This window comes from Micromys minutus (assembly GCF_963924665.1).
Source record: "Micromys minutus genome assembly, chromosome: 2".
NCBI lineage: Eukaryota > Metazoa > Chordata > Mammalia > Rodentia > Muridae > Micromys > Micromys minutus.
This window is the reverse complement of record NC_137971.1, coordinates 48,482,550-48,503,080: the sequence shown is the minus strand read 5'-3', so window position 1 is coordinate 48,503,080 and position 20,531 is coordinate 48,482,550. Positions and strand designations below refer to the sequence as shown.

General features: G+C 49.9%; 1 protein-coding gene across 1 annotated transcript; it reads right to left on the bottom strand.

Moving 5' to 3' along the window:
- Nucleotides 1-370: 370 nt before the first annotated feature.
- Nucleotides 371-20,010, bottom strand: CD5 (CD5 molecule; the record flags this gene model as incomplete). The annotated part of the gene is made up of 11 exons (XM_080913198.1): nt 371-474; nt 1,391-1,482; nt 2,058-2,177; nt 3,049-3,102; nt 3,726-3,851; nt 4,716-5,003; nt 6,687-7,028; nt 7,495-7,557; nt 7,932-8,234; nt 11,779-11,817; nt 19,959-20,010. The coding sequence occupies 10 exons, from the start codon at nt 20,008-20,010 to the stop codon at nt 1,394-1,396; spliced, it is 1,476 nt and encodes a 491-aa protein (XP_080769324.1). The 3' UTR covers nt 371-474; nt 1,391-1,393.
- Nucleotides 20,011-20,531: the final 521 nt, after the last annotated feature.

Here is a 20,531-nt window from a genome sequence, read left to right as displayed (position 1 = left end):
ATTAGAAGGTCTGGAGGGTAGGGCCCTGAACAGAGCTGCCCGGAGTACTCAAGTTCTTGAGATGTAGAAAAAACATTATCTACAAAGAATATATTAAAAATACACTCGAGAAATAAGTACTTGTAAGTATCCCACTTGGGCGTATCGCCTCATCAGGTGTCAAGAGTCCAAGGAGAAAGCCAACCCCACTGGTCATTGCTCCCCAAAGGATTGGAACTCCTCTGGATATTTAAGTCTGATGGCAAGGATTGGTTGCTTGTAGGCTCTGTCTGCTGAGTGTTGGCTCTTGGATGAAGCAGCCAGGCTGTCGTGGCCATAGGGCATATAGGAGCTGACCTGCCACTGCAGGGCCCAGGATCTTGTCCAAAGGACCTTGGCTTCTGTCCCAAGTTCTGGCTGAAGTGGAAGTGGGCAGCACTCGGAGTGGTAAATGCTTCCTCAGGCTGTGCTTGGCCTTTGTTGCTGGCCTCAGTTCTGTGAGGTGCAAAGGACACGTATCAGAACACAGATACTGGCTCTGTGGAGGGGAACCCAAGGTGGGACATGGGCTTTTGCTTTGGGCTCTGTTTGAGCTGTTGTTGTGGTGCTAGGGAGTTCTCCTTTTTCGAGGCATAGTGGATCTGAAGGCTGTGATTTCTCATGAACCCTTAGAGGGGTGTGTGTGTGTGTGTGTGTGTGTGTGTGTGTGTGAGTTTGTGTGTGTGTGTGTGTGAGTTTGTGTGTGTGTGTGTGTGTGTGTGTGTGTGTGTGTGTGTGTGAAGGGAGTACATATAGGTGCACTTGCACGTGGAGTTTAGGGGACAGCCTTGGGTATTATATTGAAAGCCTCTTCTACTTTCTGTTGAAGACAAGGTCTGCCACTGGCCTGTAATTTGGCCACATAGGCTAAGCTAGCACACTTACATGGTCCGTCTCTGTCTCCCATCACACCATGGCTGGGATTACAAAATATATGCCATGATACCTAGCTTTTTTTTTTTTTTTTTAAATATGGGTTTAGGGTTTCACACTTGGGTTGTCCTGCTTGTAAGCCACTTCTTTGCTGACAGCTCTCCCCAACTCTCTTACTGTTGTTCTCAGTGGCTTTTCATGATGACATTTGACCGTGTGTCTCCATCGTCGAAATTGGTGATATATATATATATAATTTTTTGAAACACAGGCTGCTTGCTATGTATCTCTGGCTGGTGGCTGTGTAGACTAGATTATGTAGACTAGATTCACCTTAAACTTGTGACTCTTCCTAAATGTTGGGATGACAGACTGGTTCATTCTCCCCCTTTATGTGAAGATTATAAGGGCCTCTGTCTATTATGGACAGTGGACATGCTGGGTCCCCTGGGCTGGAGGTAGGTCCTGAGTGTCAAGCACCAGGCAGGGATGGGCTCACCTATTACAGTCTCTGAGCCACTTGCAGGTCATAGTCACTGTCAGAGGAGTTGTCAGGTTGTGTGGAAGAGCGGTGTAGGGCCCCTTCCAGAGCTAGAGAGAAAAGATTGCCTATTACAGAAGTCCCGGAGGCTGCACAAGGCCCCAGGAGATGAGTGGGTTGCAAGATCACAGAGGTTTTCTGAGATGGTGACAGCCCTGTACCAGTTTTGATCAGACTGACCAAGTGTTCACTAATGATGCTGAACTTCAGGCCCCCTGGGACTTAATTGTGAGTGCCTCTGAGGAGCCAAGTATTGGAGGCTCCCGTGGACCACTTAATGGCTCTGTCCTGGCTCAGAGAGATCTGAGGAGCTCATTTATCATCTCGCCCCTCAAGGCCTGCAGGCAAACAGGCCCATTAGGTCACAGCAAGGCTGGGGTTAATGGCATCCATCCAACTGCATTCTTCTCTCTAGATGAGGGTTTCAAGGTCTCCAAGGGACAGCAGAGGCCTGTGAAGGCTGCATCCCTGCCACCGCCCTGCTGGGACCAGCTGTCGAGCAGGCAGTCTCATCCTCCGCCCCCTGGAGCCTCCCTTTCCCTCTTTGGAAAAGCATAACACTTGAAGGTCAGCACTCAGCCCTGCCCCCTCTCCCACCAGGCTGCCCAGCAGCCCCGCCTCTCACCTGGATAAGCAGACAGGTGAGAGGTCCTGGGAGGCTGGCTGTATTCATTGTCCACGTGAGAGGATGTTGGGTTCTCAACCTGGGATCGTACAGTTGCTGTGTGGCTTCGATGGAAGGACACTGAGCAGACACAGGAGACCAGTGGCATTGTTAGAATCTGTCCTTCCCAAGCACGATCCCATAGCTTAGCTTCCTGTTTCCATTAGGTCATGGGAGAGGGTGGTGCATTTCCCCTTCCTTTCTCTCTGGGGAGATGCGGAGGCCCCAGGGGTCAGCCTCGGGCGTGCACAGCAATCCGATTGGCCTGGTGAGGGCCTCCAGTTGCTCCCTCAGCCACCAAGCTTTTCCCAAGCAGGAAGCAGGAACACAAGTGCTAGGGAGATGGTCCTGCTCATCAGGAGCTGAGGGCCTTTGCAGTCTTTAAAACGAAATAAAACTGAGAATCTTCTAGAAAGGTTTGGGCCTGCACATGGAAAGGGGAGAGAAATAGAGCCTTGCTTCCATCCGTTAGTGTAGCCCTGACTGTGGGTGGGAGAGCCAGGGTAGGGGAGAGGGAGGGCTGGCAGGGTCAGCGTATTTTAAAACGACCTCTGAAGCTGTCCTGTGCTAAAACGAGCTTGGCCAGTCCTTTGTGGTGCCTTCCTACTTTGAAGAAGAGCCATAAAGGGCTCTGGTTAGCCCTGAACTAGACGACTGTGCAGAGCTTTGCTTAGAGCTCTTTGACCATGGAAGAAAGGGCCGTGCCAGCCACAAGGCAAGAGACGGGAGTGTCTGAGGCTAAGAAGTCAATTTTACAGAACCACTTGCCCCTAAAAGAAGCTTCACCCCTCTTTGGTGTGGGGACATCTGTTGACTTCAGTCACACCTTAGTGAAATGTGGTGGAGACCAGAGGCCATTAGCAGCCACTGGTTTGCTGGATCAGCAGACACCTTGACTCTGCTTTGGCTTGAGTCTGGGGGCTGAGGGACACCCGCTTCTGGGAACACTTACTGTTCTGGTTTACTCCTGTGGGACCAATCCACTGACGCTGCTTCTTCTGACGAACTGGGCAACAGACAGAAAGCTCGTGAGGCCAGATGGTAGTGAAGGGGAAGGTTGGGGGAGGGGAGGCACAGATGCTCTGGAGGCAGGACTAATGGGGTCTAGCACTCTAGGCCTACTGCCTCATTTTCTAACTGACTAGGGAGAGAGATTGAAACCATTGAGTTCCCATAGAAATGACCAAGGGTTTATTTAGAACCAGAATGGATAACCTCAGAGAGCACCAGGGACCCAACACTACTGCCTCTGTTCTTTACCTTCCTTCCTTCACCTCTGGGTAATTTCTCTAAGGGTTGCAAGGCAAGGTAGACAAGCCTCCTTGTTCATAAGGTATGCAGCTTTCAGTAAACAGGGAAACTGAGGCTGATGGAGGTACCAGCACAGTCAGCGGTCATTGGTACCCATGGAGCTGGCCTTGGGCCACATCTTATGACATCAGAGGCTGTGCTGATGTCATGTGGCCATGGCTTTTATCAACTGCCGTTGGCTTTTGCCAAGTCCAGACAAGGGCAAATCAGAGGGTACCATTTGTCCTAACTTTCTAATACTTTTGACAGTGAAAGGCTAGTGGACAGCAGGGGTGGGAATGGGTGGTAAGGGAGAAAGGCTTGGGGTTTGGCACCTACATTTCTTCACCAGCTTCTTGTAGACCAGAGGACCGCACATGACCAGCAGCACTAACAGGAGTACAAGGGTCAGAATGATGCTTGCCACAGTGCCTGCGGCCAGGCCCACTGGGTTTGGGTTTTGACCTGGACAGGGAGAGTCTTAAATCAAGCCCAGCCCTGGGAAGAAACTCAGAGGGCAGCAACTGCTTCGATTTCCCTGGTACCTTGGCACTTCCTACCCACCCACCAGTGTGTTCAGCTGTCTATCTGCCTGTCTCTCTGGCCATCTCTAGGAGTCTTTGCTTTCCATTTGTCCACCATTTATCACCTTCAGTGACCATCCAGCTACTGTTTGCCATTCTTGTTATCAGCTATTAACTTTCTATCTTCACTACTTAGACTAATCAACTTCCCATTCCCTACTGTCAGGAAGACAACCATACATGACCACATATCAAGAACCAGACAATCTTCTACTAATTTAGCCACCTGTCACCCATCTGTCTGTCTGTCCATCCATCCATCCATCCATCCATCCATCCATCCATCCATCCATCCATCTATCTATCTATCTATCTATCTATCTATCTATCTATCTATCTATCTATCTATCTATCTCCATTTATTCATCTGTGTATTACTGACCCATCCATCTATCTGTTTATACAATCATCTATATATTCACCCATCTACCCAGACACCCATCTACCTTCATTCCATGTCACACCGCCACTGCTCCCCAATTTTATAACCTGAATTATGGGAAAGCAGTAGACAGGAGGGAAGGGAGAGTTCTGGCATCTACTGGTAGCTTGGCCGTGATCCACTTAGGCCTTGCCTACTCTATTCATCATTACTGATTTTTGCTCCCAGAACTTCATTTACTGTCCTTTTCCCAGAACTGCTTTCTACCTTTCAAGTCTGCTCTTTAGAGATGCTCACTGACTAGGTCCCACAGGAAAAGGCTCTAACTGTCCTCCCCCCACCAAGAGTTGCAGTCCGACTCACATGTGACAAATACCCTCTTGCAGTGGGTTCTTTTCTGAAGCTGGTAACACTGAGACAGCTTCTCCTGGGTACAGAGGAGCCCAGGGGAGGTCCTGTCAGCATCCATCGTGTGGAAGGAGATGAGGTCGCCACATTGCTGCTCCTGACATAGCTCCTGCCACCGTCCCCGACCCCTGGCTGCAGAACTGTCACACAGGGAAGCCCACTGTGATCTCTGGCGCACTTCAGCGACACCCTCACACACACTGCTGCCCCCCACCAGGCGGCTCTGAACCTTGGGCTGGAAACCTGCAGAGAGGAAGTGATGGTGAGGCAGCAGGCCTGGCCTTGGGGCCCTGGCAGAGTTGAGCACTTCAGGGTAGGTGCTGCCCTTTCAAGCACCCCCAACCCCACCCTCTCTAGCACTTCTCTGACCAAGCTTTGTCTGGTCCCTGGGACCACTGGGCATCTGGTGACAGCTATCTCAAGACAACAGTGGCAAAGGAGCTGGACTGATGGCCATGCCTTCTTCTCCTCTTGCTTAGGAAGAGGAGGGCTTTTTAGAAGAGGAAGCTGAGGCCTGGGGACTGGAAAGAGCTGGTGGATCAGAACCTAGGAATTCTGCTGTGGGCAGAGGTGGGTGGGTAGGGGAGTGGGAGGGAGGGCTAGCCTGGTGGATTAGGCTTTTTGCCATGAGGCCAGGTACCTAGAGAAGTATTTATATCTGCTAATCAGGGTGAGGCTTGGGAATCTGTGGCAGAAGCTACTATGCTTGGTTGAGTCAATAGTGAGCTTACCAGCTTTGGCGGGTTACCATGGCAACGCCCACCTTCAAAGCCCTAGTGAATCTTCTATTAGGAAGAAGAACTTCAAAGCAAGACCCCGGGCATGGCTTTGTAGGTTTGTAGCCTGCATGGGAGTTTGAGGAGTGGGTGGGGCTAGAGCCAGCCTGAGCCTCTCCTCTGAGAACCTTGAGGCCGCTACTGCCTGAAAGACCAATCTATATCAGGTCTCCAGTGGAGGCTGCCCTGCTGTGGACCTTATAGTGCTGAGCCATGCATTCTCTATTTGTGTAGGAATCCTGGGGACCTGCTGAAAGTGGCTCTTGTTAGAGGTGTGGGGTGTTGAGGAGTAAGACTGTTTCAGGTGACACTAATCCTGTCTGGGACCACACCTTGAGTAGTCCAGGGTTAGACAACAGGCTCTGGATTGACACTGCTTGAGGGCAAGTCTCAGATCGAGCTCTGTGATTCTGGAAGTGGAGCTTCTTTGAGTCCTGGCTTCCCCATTAAAGAAGAGGGCAACAGTAGTTCCCACCCCCAAGGTGGGGATGAAAACTGAAGGATGCTAGCACCAGTCTGTTGGGAACAGAATCCAGAATGCACCAAGGGCACCTCCAGCAAAATGGGCCTGCCTACTCTTTCCTAGGCTTGGTGGTTATTCTGCCTTACTTTGAACTGTGGTTTCTTCCCATCTGTACCCAGTCCTGGTTTGGGCCCCATAGAGACCCATATGTTTAGCTATCCCCTTCTCCCCATTTCAACTGTGCCAGCATTGCTGGTCTCTTGTAGCTCACGACCCAGGTAGAGCATCTCTTTAGGGGCTGCCTCTATAAATAGCTGTGCTCTGAGCCAGGCCTTAGGGATCTCCCAAATCTTACCATCCCCCAGCCTCCTTTCTGAAGATTCAAAAACTCCCCATTGGCAAAGGCCACCTCTCCAAGTACCCGTAGCCTTTACCCAAGTCTCAGTTTCCCTTTATCTTCTTCCTGCTGAGATCCCAGCTGACTCCATTTCTCCAGATGGTGGCTCCTTTGGGCTAGGCAGGAGTCGCTCTGTGTCACCAACTCATCTCGCTTGTTATATCATTTAGAGGCCACAGGCTCGACCTCCACTCCTCTTTCATCTCCACCAGGTTTCTCACAAAGCTCTGATCAGGAGATCCCACATCCTTACTCGGAACAGAAAGCCTGATGGTCAGCTTCTAGCTTACCGGAACAGATGACAGCGAGCGCCTGTCCGCCCTCCTGGGTTGTTGTTTTCTGGAAGCACTGCTGTAATGAGGCACAGCTCCCATTCTGAGCCTCCCATCGAATTGGCAAGGGCCGGGGGTCCCTCAGTTCTGTAGGAGCTGGTGTTCCTGCTGCCTCTGTCCCGGACAGATGTGTCAAGAAAGATCCACACTGCAGAGACTTACAGATGACGTTCCCCAGGCCCAGGGGCCTGTTCTCTGCCTTGTAGAGGATGGTGCCACCCCTGCTGCCATTGTAGAATTCCACCACACCCGTGCACCTCAGGCCCTCGGGTCCTGGTACCAGCTGCAATCTGGGAGGAGCTGGAGAGGGGAAGGCATGCCTGAGTGTGGATACCTTCCAGAATTCCTTGCCACTGAGTGCTCGGGAAGGTGAGGGTCCCAAACACTACATAGGACATACCTGAGCCTTTCTACTGACCTTCAGATGTAACTGGGCCTCTTAGTTTTTGTTTGTTTTGGTGATTGAGTGAACCTAATTTGGACTATTTACAGGAACATGGGTACCTTACCAGTGGCTACAGCACTGAATAAAATGTCTCTCTGTCCCCACAGCCATTAACTGTCTATTTTCTCAAGGAGGGGTGAGGTCTCATGAGCCCTTCCTCCCTTGGTTAAGGAATGTTGACAAGCCTCATCTGCACTGATAAACACAGCTCCTGAGAGTTCAAGAGTGCAGTGGTTACGTCATTCCTTGTCCTTGGGTCTTTATTGCTGGCATCAGTCCATCCTCTGGCTTTTCCTCCATGAGGCCCAAGCACCCTCTTACCTGTGGGCTCTGGCATGGTGGTGGGTGGGGTGGTCGTGGGTGGAAGTGTTGTCCTCTGGGGCTCTGCAGTGAAACACACAGACAGAGGTGGGACGTGGGGAGCAGAGGGGAGGAAGGGAGCTGGGGACAAAGTGAAGACAGGGCTCATGACCTTGGTGCCACTTGTCAGTAAGCTGACTTGACCCCTGCCCCCATGCTGCTTCTCAACTCCCTAAGAGATGGCAGTTCCACACATCACAGACAGAAATATGGAAGCTCAAAGAACAGCAAAGTTGGCATTTGGTAGAGTCAGGTCTTACTTTTCAATCTTGGCAGATGGATATAGCATCCTTTGGCTTACCTGTCTGTGGTCAGGGCTCTGTAACTGTGAAGCCCCTTTCTACCCACTTACCCTCCTAGGTCTCAGCCCAGGGTGTCTGTCACACACCATCACCCACCTTGGCAGATCAGGCTCAGCGGAGGGCACTGGGCTGGTGAACTTGTGCAGTTGGAGAAAGACCATGGGGGTCCTTGGCAGACGATGTGGTTCTTAGGTTTGTTCCATAAAACCAAATGGCCAAAGGCCAGTGGGCCACCACATCCCAGCTGCTGGCACATAACAGAGGCCATGGCGGCGTTTTTCCAGCGGTCCTCACTCAACCTCCAACTGGAACTGCACACCGTTTTTCTCTTGTTTCCCATCTGGACCTCCAGTTGACCCTGACACTTGGAGTTGGAGTCAATTAGCGTCACCTGAACACCTGAGCATCAAAAGAGTTGGTGAGAGGCATCAGGTGATGAAGGAAGAGCTCGGCTCTCATGTCCCCTTCTGAGTCCTGCCCCCCTTTAGGGCACTGCTGAGGCTTCTCAGGAACTCAGGCAGCCACTGTGTTGTCTCTGTGCTGCCTATGCTTAGGATTCTGAGCTAGAGGAAACCTTGGGGCTGTGGACAAGGTGTCCTGCACCTTCTGTCCAACAAAATCCCCCCAACCTTGGAAGTTCTGTTTCAATAGGCCTGCACGCAGATGTGTGTGCACATGTGTGCCAGAAGTCAGTTCTGAGTGCCATTCCTCAGTAGCTAGATGTTCATCTTCCCTTTTGAGACACACTCTCTCACTAGGACTTGGACATAACAATTCAGTTAGGTCTGCTGGCCAGGGAGCTCTGCCCATCTCTCCCTACCTAGCATAGGATTACAAGTGTGCCATCATATCCTGCTTTTTTGTTTTGTTTTTCAAGTCAAGATCTCTCTGCGTACTCCTCACTGTCCTGAAACTGACTCTGTAGACCAGACTGGCCTTGAACTCACAGCTCTGCCTGCCTCTGTCTCCTGAGTGCTGGGATTAAAGGCATGTGCCACCACTGCCACCTTTTTTCTTTTTTAATCTTTATTATTTTTTTAATGTGGGCTTGAGGATTGAACTCAGGTCCTCATGCACAAGGTCTTTACTGGACTGAGCCTTCTCCCTGGCTCTTCTCCTAGGATCTTTTTATCTTAAAAGTATTAGCTGGGTGTGGTGTACATGTCTGCAATCCTAGGACCGGGCAGTGGAGGAAGGAGAAATAGGAGTTCAAGGTCACCCTCAGCAACAAATCAAGTTTGAGGATAGCCTGAGGTATGGGAGACCCTGTCTCAATGAAACAAGACATGGGACATTGTACGGAGGCACACTTTTCATGCGGTGAGATACACTCATTTTAAGGACTCTGTTCGGTGGAAGTTGATGAACATCTACAAGTACATGGCTCTTCTGTAATCTAGATACAGAGCCTGTCTGTCATCTAGACACATCCTGCCTGCTCCTCAACAGCCAGTTCGTTTCCCTGGCTCCAGCCTCAGGGAAGGACTGACCTGCTCTCTGCCATGAAAGATTAGTCCCCGCTCTTCTACAGGGTCACATAATCGAATTGAATCACAGAGCATTGTTTGCTATGGCCTCTTGCCCTCTACGTTTATTTGAGGTTTATGTGTGTTCCTTGGTAGATCAGTAGTTTGTGTCTTCTTAAAAAAATTACTGTGGAATAATAATATTCCGTTGTGTGAATGTTCTTTATTTTCTATGCATCATCATGTGGGTTGTTTTGGGGTTTGCCCACCATGTATCAAAATGCTTATAAATTTACATGTGCAGGTCAGCACGTAGGCCCATATTTCCATTTCTCTTGAGTAAACACCTTAAAGAGAAATTCCAAGGTTATAGGCAGTCTTATGGTTTTGTGACTTTATAAAGCTCAGTGATGAGGAGACTGTATAATGTGTAGAGATAACTAACCCTCAGGACCCATTGAAAATGCTTCTGGGACCTCTTGCAAGTTACTAGAATCCACAGGTGCTCAAGTTCCTCATGTCATATGGTCTAGGACCAGGCAAGATGGCACATGCCTGCCCAGCACCCAGAAGCTGATAGATGGAGGACCAGGAGTTCAAAGTCATCCTTGGTAAGTTTGAGACCAATCTGGACCACACAGCTCTCAAACAAACAAACAACAAGCAAACAAGCAAGCCACACCCCACCCCAAAGTGGGAAGGAGCTGGAGATGTAGCTCAGCAGAAGAGTATGTGTTTAACATGCTCAAGGCCCATGCTCACAGTTTTACATACCCAACCTTGTAACAACAAACAAGATGGCAAAGCGTCTGCATCTGATCTACACATCCTCTGTATGCTGTCATCTCTAGGTGACTTAGAATTCTAGCACAGTGAAAAACTGTGTAAATGATTATGATTCTTTACAGTTGGGGGAACATCAACAAGAAAGGCATTTATATGAGTCCAGGCATGACTACATTACATTTGTGTGTGTGTGTGTGTGTGTGTGTGTGTGTGTGTGTGTGTGTTGTTCCTCAGGAACTGTTTACATTTTTTGAGACAATGTTTTCCAGTGCTCTGAAGCTGGCTAGTGAGTGTCCCAGGAACCTGCCTGCCTCTGCCCCATGGTGTCTGGGTTTTGTTTCTGAGTTCTGGAACCACACTTGCTTCCTCTTGTTTGCAAAGCAAGTATTCTACATGGAGCCATCTCTCCAGATCCTGTCTCACTTTTTATCTTAACTTGTTTGAAGCCACAGAAGTGTGCTCTCTGTCTCTGTCTATCTCTATCTGTCTCTGTCTGTCTGTCTGTCTGTCTGTCTGTCTGTCTGTCTGTCTCTCTCTCTCTCTCTCTCTCTCTCTGTGTGTGTGTGTGTGTGTATATACAAAGAGATTCTGGGAAGATATGTAATACAGTCATTACCTGGGGTATTGGGTGAGGACAGGAAGGGCAGGTGAGGGGCAGAGACAGAAGCGAATTCAGCAGCAGATCTTGTCATAAGAAGCTTTGAGCTGAGCAGATTTATTGCTCACTCAAGAAACACGTTTAAAAATGAAAAGGCTTCTCAGATTTGTCCTTGGCTGAGAGCCACTGGCCAGGCTGCTTTTCTTTTTCTTCCTGCATATGGGGATGTATAGAGCACAGGGAGCAGGGCTGTAGCTAAGCAAGGTCACCCACTAGCTGGATGAAGAAGACTGGCCCCACGTCTAATCAATGTAGATGCTTCACATGCTCCTGGTTTGGTAAACACCTCACGGAGTCCTTCAAAGAAAGGTATTTCCTCCTCTTCTGTAGGTGGGCAAGTGAGGTTCAGACAACAAGTGACTTACTAGAGCCCGAGGCTGGGACATCATCCAAGGACTCCAGTCCTGACCCAGGGCCTATTAAGGCCCCTGGGGCTGTATGGTGTTTTATTTTTTACAAGACCCTCATCTCTCTCCAGATACATTCAGCACAGCATTGTCCAGGTTAAATGGACGTGGAGACTGTCAACTTAAATGATGTTTAGGCCTGGGAACGTACCTCAGCTGTAGATCAGTTGCCCAGCACTCACAAGGCTCCTGGGGTCATCCCAAGCGTGGAGAACTAAATCAACAGGTGGGCATCTCAGAGCCTTCACTAAGCCACTGTACACTGTCAGTCTCCAGTAGGAGATGCTCTGTGGCCGACCTCATGAGAAACGGTGGCTTCTAAGACTGGGGTGCTCTTTGCAATCTGACACAACCTTTCTCACAGCCTATCTGCACATGTCCATGACAGAGGACCAGAGAGGAAACAAGGCTTTGTGAGGTGCATTTGTGGGTGGGTATGTTTCCTGCCCACAGAATAGGGTGGGGGGCATGCTAGGTACCATTCCCGTAGTGATGATAAAGGTGCTGTCTGCACATGTGCTGGTCTGACTGACGTGTTTGCAAGAGGCGGGATTCACATTGATGGAGGAGGCGGGTTTTTAACACATAGCCTAGGAAGCCACTTCCTTCCTCATGTTCCTTCTTACCTAGGCCGTCCCTTCCAGACTGTCCATGGCAGACAGCAGCTGTGGGAAAGGGAGAAGTAGATTAGAATGTGAAGCTCCCCTCCCCATTTCCCTCTGCTCTGAGGGGCAGCCGTGGCCCTGGCTGACTGTCTCCTCACCCCACTGTCAAGGAGATTCCAGGGCAGGATTTTCATGCTGTAGCTTAGAACCCAAAATGGTTATGGAATCCATTTAGTGGGCTACAGCTATCAGTTCTCTCTCTTCTTAAAATGTATTTTCTCAACGGATACACAAGTAGAATCGATTTTTCTTTAGTGCTGAATTCCGTGAATGTTAACACATGCCACACGCACGACCTCCATCACAATAAGATGCACACAGCCTTATTGCCCACAGGGACTCCTCCCTCTGTCTGTCCCTGTGTAGTGATGCAAGCATTCCTCTTGGTAAGAGGGAAATGGAGCAGAATAAAGGATGATGCGCCATGCTGGCACGGGGAGGGCATGAGGTGTTTGGAGGGGCAGTGCTGACGAGGAGATGGCTCTGTCAGGAAAGCGTTTGTCTTGCAGGCGTGAAGACATTTCCCATAGCTCGTGTAAAAATCAGACATTTTGCATGTACTTGTAACCCTAATCCTAATTCTGGTAGCTAGAGTAAGGCAGATACCTGGGGACCCTGGACAGCCAGCTTGGCCTACAAAGGCAAGTTCCGGGCCAGTAAGAAGTATTGTCTCAAAAATAAAGTGGGGGCTCTGAGAGAAGTCCTCAGGGACAGGTGCTTGCTGCCAAGCCCCGTGACCTGAATTCAATCCCTGGGTCCCATATGCTGAAAGGAGTTGTTCTCTGATCTCACACACACGTGCTATGGTATGCCATGCACAAGGAAGCACTTTTTTTTTTTTTTTTTTTTTTTTTTTTTAAATAGCAATGTCAGGGTCTAGGAATGTAGTTCAGTTGGCAGAGTGCTTGCTTAGCATCCACAAGGCCCTAAGTTCTATCCCTAACACCACATAAATTGGATGGATTGGTGCATTCTTTACAGTCCTAGCTCTGGGGAGGTGGAAGCAGAAAAGTCATGAATCAGGGTCATCGTGTACAATATAGTTAGTTCAAAAAGGCAGGCAGGCAGGCAGACAGACAGACAGGAAAGAAAGGGAAGGAAGGAAGGAGGGAAAGACAGAAGGGCCTGCGTTTGATGATCCCAGGTCCTGTGTGTAGACATCTCACAGAGCAGCCCGCTCAGAGAATTTCCTTAGGGAAGACTGAACAATGAACACAAATTGCCATTCTAAAGGGAAGTAAGGTCAAAGTGTTCGCCACGCAAGCCTGGTGAGTGCCGTCCCAGAACCTACATTGTGAAGTCAGGTGCGGCGTGTTCATCTGCAGCGCCAGCACACCCACTGCAAGAGCCGCAGAGGCAGAATTGCTCAGAGCTCAAGGTTCGGCTCGCCCGGAGTTCACAGTGCAGCAGCAGAAGCGAGAGACGTTGCCGCCGTAAAGTGGAAGGAAATAATCGACTCCCAAAAGTTGTCTTCTGAATTCTCTCTCTCTCTCTCTCTCTCTCTCTCTCTCTCTCTCTCTCTCACACACACACACACACACACCAATAATAATAATACATTTTAAAAGGAAGGTGATCTGCTGAGAGATGGCTGTACATTCCAGGGTGTGGCTCATCCTGTCTGGTCCTCAGATGAACCGTAGTATTTCCTTTCTCTCCATCACCGTCACTATAACCATCACCAACATGACTACCGTTAGCATCAGTATTGATGCTATCACTATTATTCTCACAACTACCACCTCTATCTGTGCCAGCACCACTGCGGCCATCATCCTCAGTACCGTCGCCACCGTTACCACCTTCATCGCCATCGTCACCATCACTACCACCACCACCACCATCCTCAGCATCACAGCCATCTCACCACCATCATCATCCCTGTCACCAGTATCCTCAGTTACCATGTCCAACATCACCATGGTCGTTGTTCTCACATCACCTCCGTCACCGCCGCCACCACCAGCGCTGCTGCCACCACCTCGCTTGCCCATCGTTACTACTGCCTTCATCTCTGCCACCGTCACATTCGCCATTTTTATTTTTCACTCTTGTGGGAATTCTTAGTTTAAGCCTCTAAGTTTTCTCTACCACGCCCCTTGATAGATATTATTGCTCTTTGACAGAGGAAACGGAGAGGTGGGCACAGAGGCTGTGCCCTTCCCACTGGGCCAAGCTGTCTCCTGTGCTCTGTGCTACATTAGTTCCTGTGTATTTCCAGCAGTCAGGACAAAACAAATACATCATGGGTAGACGTGGCGCTGAATCTATTGTGTGATGTTGGTAACTTGTTCACACTGTCTGGTCTGTAAAGAGCTGAAGCTCAGTTTCATGATCCTCTTGGCCTAAACATGCCTAATCTCCGGCCTGTGTTTCTGACGAGTCTTAGTGTCTGGCCGAGCCAGACTGACGCTGCCTCTTCGCTTATCTGAGGGTACTCTCAGGCTTTCTTTGTCCACAACCTGTCTTCATTCATTTTGTTGCTTCTCCCGCTTCTCACAGGCACCATGAGTCTTGAGCCCCTGCAGGCGGTGCTCAGAAGCTCCCTGACCTCCTCCGGAGCCACACTTCACCCATGCCCAGTGCTTTCTGAAACTCCCAGCCAATCCCAGCCCAGGACTCCGCTTGGAGACCCTGAAGGCTACAGGGACATGGGGCATGGAAGTGTTACACCATTTCCTTCTCCTCCACCCATACCTCTCCTCTTCCTGCTGGACGGCATCGAAGGATTCTAAGGCCTTGTCCTTCCCTTACAGCATCCTCCAAGCTCTGGAAATCACAGCTTGGACTGAGCAAGCCAGAGAAAGATCTCAGCAAAGAAGCCACCGTCCGTGGCTCCAGTCCCTTGTCTCCACACTGATAGAAACCCACCTATTTGGAGACTTTATTTTTTTCTTTTGAAATAAATCCAAATGAAAGGGTGGTTTTGAAAATCAGGGAATCTGGCTGTGGGCTGTGTCCCCATCACCAGGGCCTCAGCCAGCAGTCTACACTTTTTATCTTTTCCTTTGCCAGAGCCAAGGGGCCCTGCTTCTTCCCTGAGAGCCCTGCCAGGCTTAAGGCACATGAAGCACACACATTCCCACCCTGAAGAGATGCATCAGGATTATAAATAGCCTCCTGTGACTTCAAGTTGCCATTTTGCACCAGACCTGTTTGCCAGGAATTTTAAGTATTTTATGGATTTTGGAATGGCTGAAAATGTTCATGATCCTCTGCCACGGGTTTCTTCACCAGTAGCCAGGTTGTGGCCGTCCACAGGCATAGGTTCTCTGCAGGACAGAACCTGGCTCAGGGCAGCTGACAGCAGAGCCAAACTCAATCCTCTGCCTCTGACCTGCTCATTTGCAGCCTGGATATGTTAGGTAAGACTGGCTTAGTATTTCGTAGACTCTTGGGGTCAGAGGCAAGGTCTGGACCCTTGGGAATAGTTACAGTTGCTAGTGCTAAGGCCCCTAGTAGTAAGACTCTCTCATAAAGGCCCATTTCTTGCTTAACATCTCAAATGAAGATCTTGCTCCATAAAGACCACCCTCCACAATCATTTCATGTAACTTAGAGACCAGGTGGCCTCTTTACTCCATAAACAATTGACGCTGTGACAGTTCATGGAACTCCCCATTTCATTGGAGGCTGCCAGATTTGGGGTGGGTGGGACTCTAGGTTATTTTCCCTTCATCTCCTCTCCATTGGCTAATTTGGAAAGTTCCAGAAACCCCAACTTTCTTTTTTCCCCTTCCTTCCTTCCTTCCTTCCTTCCTTCCTTTCTTCCTTCCTTCCTTCCTTCCTTCTGTTTGTTCTTTTGTTCTTTATTCCTTTCTTTCTTATGACAGGGTTTTATATAGCCCAGGTAAGCCTAGAAGGCATTGTGCCGGAGGATGACCGTGAGACTCCTCGGTCCTCTGACCTCCATCTCTCAAGTGTTGTGAGTACAGATGTGCAGACCTTCACTTACTGCAAAGCTTGGTGCTGCAGCCTGTTCTTGCCATCAGAGGCCTATATAAACTGTGTTTGCCTCCGTCTTCAGATGTGAAAACCGAAGGGGATAATGACTTGGCCATGGTGCCAGATGTAGCTGGAGGTAAGCAGCGTTGCGCCTCACACTTACCATCTGACATAGCATGTTCCTCTGGGTCCCCCATAGCCCAGTTGTCACTGTGGAAGTGGAGATGTGTTCTGTTCTGCAACCCAGTGCCGCCCTGAGATGAGACTGTGAGGACCATGCAGCTCTTTAAAATGAACCGTCTACATTTGGAAAACATCTGGATTCCAGCACATGTCTGGGTAGATATCTGGCTGAGGATATCTGGAGAGGCTAGAGGAAAGCCTTCTGCACTGTGCCATTTTCCCGTTCATAGGAAGGGAGCTCCAGTCCTCTAGGAGGCTCTATGGGCTCCCTCTCTGCCTCCCTCCTTTGGAGCTGCTGAGCCAAAGGCCCCTGGGCTGGCATTCTCCAGGCACTCAGTGGCAGATTTGGCTCACTACCCACACCTAGGTGTGAGATTTTCTCCTTTTTGTAAGACCCGTCCCATATAAAAACAGCTCGTCCCACATCCCCACCCAGCCCTCCCTTATTGATTGCCAACTCATGAGTGACGTTCTAGCACTCACAGACTCACTGTCTTTATCTCCTCTGTCACCCTTCACTCTCATTGCTGGGTCAGACCTCCCAGGGCAAAGACCTCGTCTCTTTGTTCTCTGTATATGTCCAGCACATAGTAGGTACTCAATCAGTGCTTGTTGTCTGGATGGATCCACAGAAACTACTACGTTGTCTTTTGAAGCTCAGCTCTAGGCTTCTGATAGTCTGTTTTGTTTGGTTGATTTTTTTTTTTTAAGACTGGTTACTCACTGTGTAATACAGGCTGCCCTGGAATTTGTGATTTTCCTATCTTGGGTTACCTAGTTCTGGGATTACCATTACACCCAGACCATTTGATGGATGAGGAGACCAAGGGCCAGAGACATTCTTGTTACTAAGGGTGACTAAGAAGAAACCAAATGAGAAACTCCCAGCCGGCACTGCATACTAACTACACACATACATGCATATACACACAGAGGATTGGTGCTCTTGGCTCTCTATCAGCTCTCCCTGAATTCTTGTCCTGGTCACTGTAGGGAGACCATCTGACCCCTTGGTGGAGCCATGCTGAGAGGTCATACAGCTAATACAGCAACCCCTGGCTTCCAGGAACTGTGGCTCAGTCAGGATTCTTTTCCTTTGTGCTTAGAGCCAAAGAAAACCTCAGCTACGTATCCCGGGACAGCAGCTCACAGCCTGCTCTTAACTCACACATACCCAGCCTGTCTTGTCCTTGTGGCATTTACCCTGTGGCCTCCTCTACCCAGTACCTTCTCCCTCCTTGCCCTAGCTGGCTCTTCGTCAACCAGGGCTCGGGACGACAGAGGACATGGCATTCCCAGGTCTGTATGCCGAGTAGGGGCCCTCTGATGTGCTCAGGCTTCCAGACACATGAGGATTCAGATGCTGGCTTCCATACTTCATTTGTTGGGTCTCTGTGAGCTGGGCAGGCCCAGGGCCAAAATGCCTGCCTTGGCTCTCGATGCTCCTGCTGCTGTAAAGAGCTAAGTAGCCCGTGATCAAAACAAATTTTTAGATGAATGAATGAGTAAATGAATGAATGAGTGAGTGCATAAGTGAATGAATGGATGGATAGCCTGTGTAGAAGAATGGGGGAGAGCTGTGGTGTGGTGAGCGCTTGGTAAGATGCCTCCCGACTCTATCCTGCCTTGCCTTGCTTCTGGATGACCCTAATGTCTACTGAGCACTATCTCCACATATAGGCTAGACCTACATGAGTCAGTTCATTTCATTGCCATTAACATCCATGGGGGACTGTTATTCTCCACCTACAGTGAAGGAGACGGAGGATTACCAAACAGCCCAGGGTTACCTACCCAAAAGTGGCAGGGTGGAACTCAAATTGTTTTTTGGAGTTACTGTGGTGGTGCCTGAGCCATGTCCCCAGTGCACTTCAATGACTGAGGCTCAGAAAAATGGTAAGAGGAGACAGTGTGGGAACCCCTGGCTGACACTCCAACACAGCCAGGTTGTGAAGATCATCATTCCTCAGGTCCTGGGCTATTCCCAGTGCTATGTGTGTTCGTGTGTCTGCTGATGGAGACTTCTCCTACGGCCGTGCTCTGCCGTGTGAGAATGGCTTTGGGGACCTATTACACTTACAGAGGCATTGGGCTGTATGAGGGTAAAAATGTGGGTCAGGCTCTCCATGCTGTATACCATCTGTTCCACTATGGGCTTGCCACTCCTGGGCCTCAGTTTTCCCTCACTATGAAATGGGATGATGGCTCCACATACATTTTGCACTATTTATATTTCTAACAGAAAAAAAATGAATTTAGAAGAATTTCATGGAAATCAGGTCTGGTGGCACAGGCCTGTAATCCCAGCTACTGGAGAGGCTAAGGCAGGAAGATTGGAAGTTGAAGGCACTCCTGAGATATGGAGTGAGTTCAAGGCCAGCTGGTCATTTATGGAGACCATACCTCAAAAAGCCGGGGGTCAGCAAGATGGCTAAGTGGGTAAAGGCTTTCTCTACCAAAACTGATGAGCCAGATTCCATCTCTGCAACCCACAGGACAGAACTGACTTTTGCAAATTGTCCCCTGACCCAGTGACATTCCTGCATAATACACTCAAGGCTGGTTGGGGACTGGGCATAAAGGCTTGGTACACACGTGTGTGTGTACACACATGCAAGCACACACAAATGTCTAAAAGCATTTTTTAAAGTAAAAACTGGCAGGATGTAGCTCAGTCATAGCTTTCCTAGCATGTGTGAGGTCCTGGGTTCAATTATAGGAGCATAAAAATAAAAATAAAAGTGTGAACTGTTCCCCCTCCAACCATGGAACTGCTTTCTACCTATAACGATCTAGCAGCGTACAGAGACTGTGTGCTCCTAGGCCTCCAAATGATACTTCTACTGGGGGTAAGGGTTTGTTTCCATCTCTTCTGGACTATGGGACTCTTCTGGGTCCCGTGGGACTGGGGTACTTGCCAGTCCTGTAGGAGCCCACTCCATGCCCAGTGGGGAGCATGGACGTGTCCTTGTCTCCCTGTGTGTGGGTCTAAGGCTGCAGAGAAGGGCTGGATTGGGGCAGGGGCTAGAGACTTGGCTTCTGAAATTCTTAGGACCAAAAGGGCCACATTCGTGTCCTGGTAGGGTCCAGGAAGCAAGCCAAAATTTGTCAAGCAGGCATGGTGTACCTTTTGCTGTCTTATGCACAAGGGGTGTGTGCATGGGCATCGGAGCCATGGTAACATGAATGAAGAGGTTATATAGTGTCCAGGAGAGGGCACACACAGTTCTCATATATACATACATTCAAAACACACCCCGTCCATATCCAAGTTCACACATTCCCACACTCACGCACTCACTAGCTCTTGTCAGTGTGGAGAGGGTATCTGAAGCCCCAGGCCCTTCTCTGTGAAGTAGGAAGCCATTTCTTCTTCATCACACTGGCATCCAGCGGCCCTTACCCTGCTACACCAGTTTACACCTCTGCTCTGATATGTGCACATGCTGGGAACGGAAAGATCTCCTGATCAAATTTGGAGCCCAGGGCTTGGTCCTCCAGGTCTAACTCCCACAGCATACCCCTGGCTAGTCAAGAAGCTCCTTCTTTTCTGATGTCACACCAGCAGGGTCTCAGGTTTAGAGCAAGGCTCATGAGCTGGGGACTCCTTTAGGACTAACTCAGGACTGCTGTTTGAGCATGGCATCTATCTGTTCTTCTGCATCTTTATAAAGGATGCCTGCGCTGCCTGGAGCATCCTCAATATCAGGTTTCTACCTCCCTGGAGGTGACCAAATAAAGGCCAAGCATTTCTGGGTGGTACACTGGAGAAGATGAGTGCATAGGTTGGGAACTAAGTGCACACTGACTTCTAGTAGTAGACTGAGACAGAGAATCCAGCGTGGCAATGTTCGGACACAGCCCAGCGGAGAATGGGGAGTTGACCTAGCCTCTGTGACCCTCAACCTCCTTGATATTGCGCATGGGCCCACAGTCAGACCTGGGAAGAACTGAGATCCCCTTGTGCCCAGTGTGCCCAGGTATTCTGCCTGGCAGTACCAGCAGAGACTCACCCAGTGTTCCCAGCAGGTACGTAGCAGCCAGCAGCGCTCGGTGAGAGTCCATGGATAATGGCCTTCTGCTGCCTCAGTCCCAGTGAGCTCAGCTGGCCGGCCAGTAAAGGTGTCTGGCTCAGTGTCTTACTCTCTTGGAGGGAGGGGGCATAAGCAGGGGTTGGAAGGGGAAGCAGGCAGTGTGGGCCTGTGTCACTGCCAACCCTGTTTGAAGTTGAACTGTCAACTTCCTCCCTGTGAAACCACCTGCCCCAATTAGAATGGAGGCCTGAGTCTGTCAGCTTCCTGTGTGAGGTGGCTGGAACTGGGGTAGTGCGGCCATTCTTGTGCCTGGGCACAACCGGGTGTCCTCGTGGCATGGGACTATGGGGCAGAGAGGCTGGGAACCCCAAAGAGAGGTCGTCCTACTCTCAGGAGAGCTCACTGAGGTGAAAGGGCAAGGGCCCGAGACAGGAGTTTTCAGAGAGGATTCTTTGTGGGGCTGAGGCTGTGCGGGTGAGCACTTCAGGTCTTACTGCGGATCATCGAGGAAAACTAAGACACAAGCCCTGCTCACTCCTGATGGTGGACCGG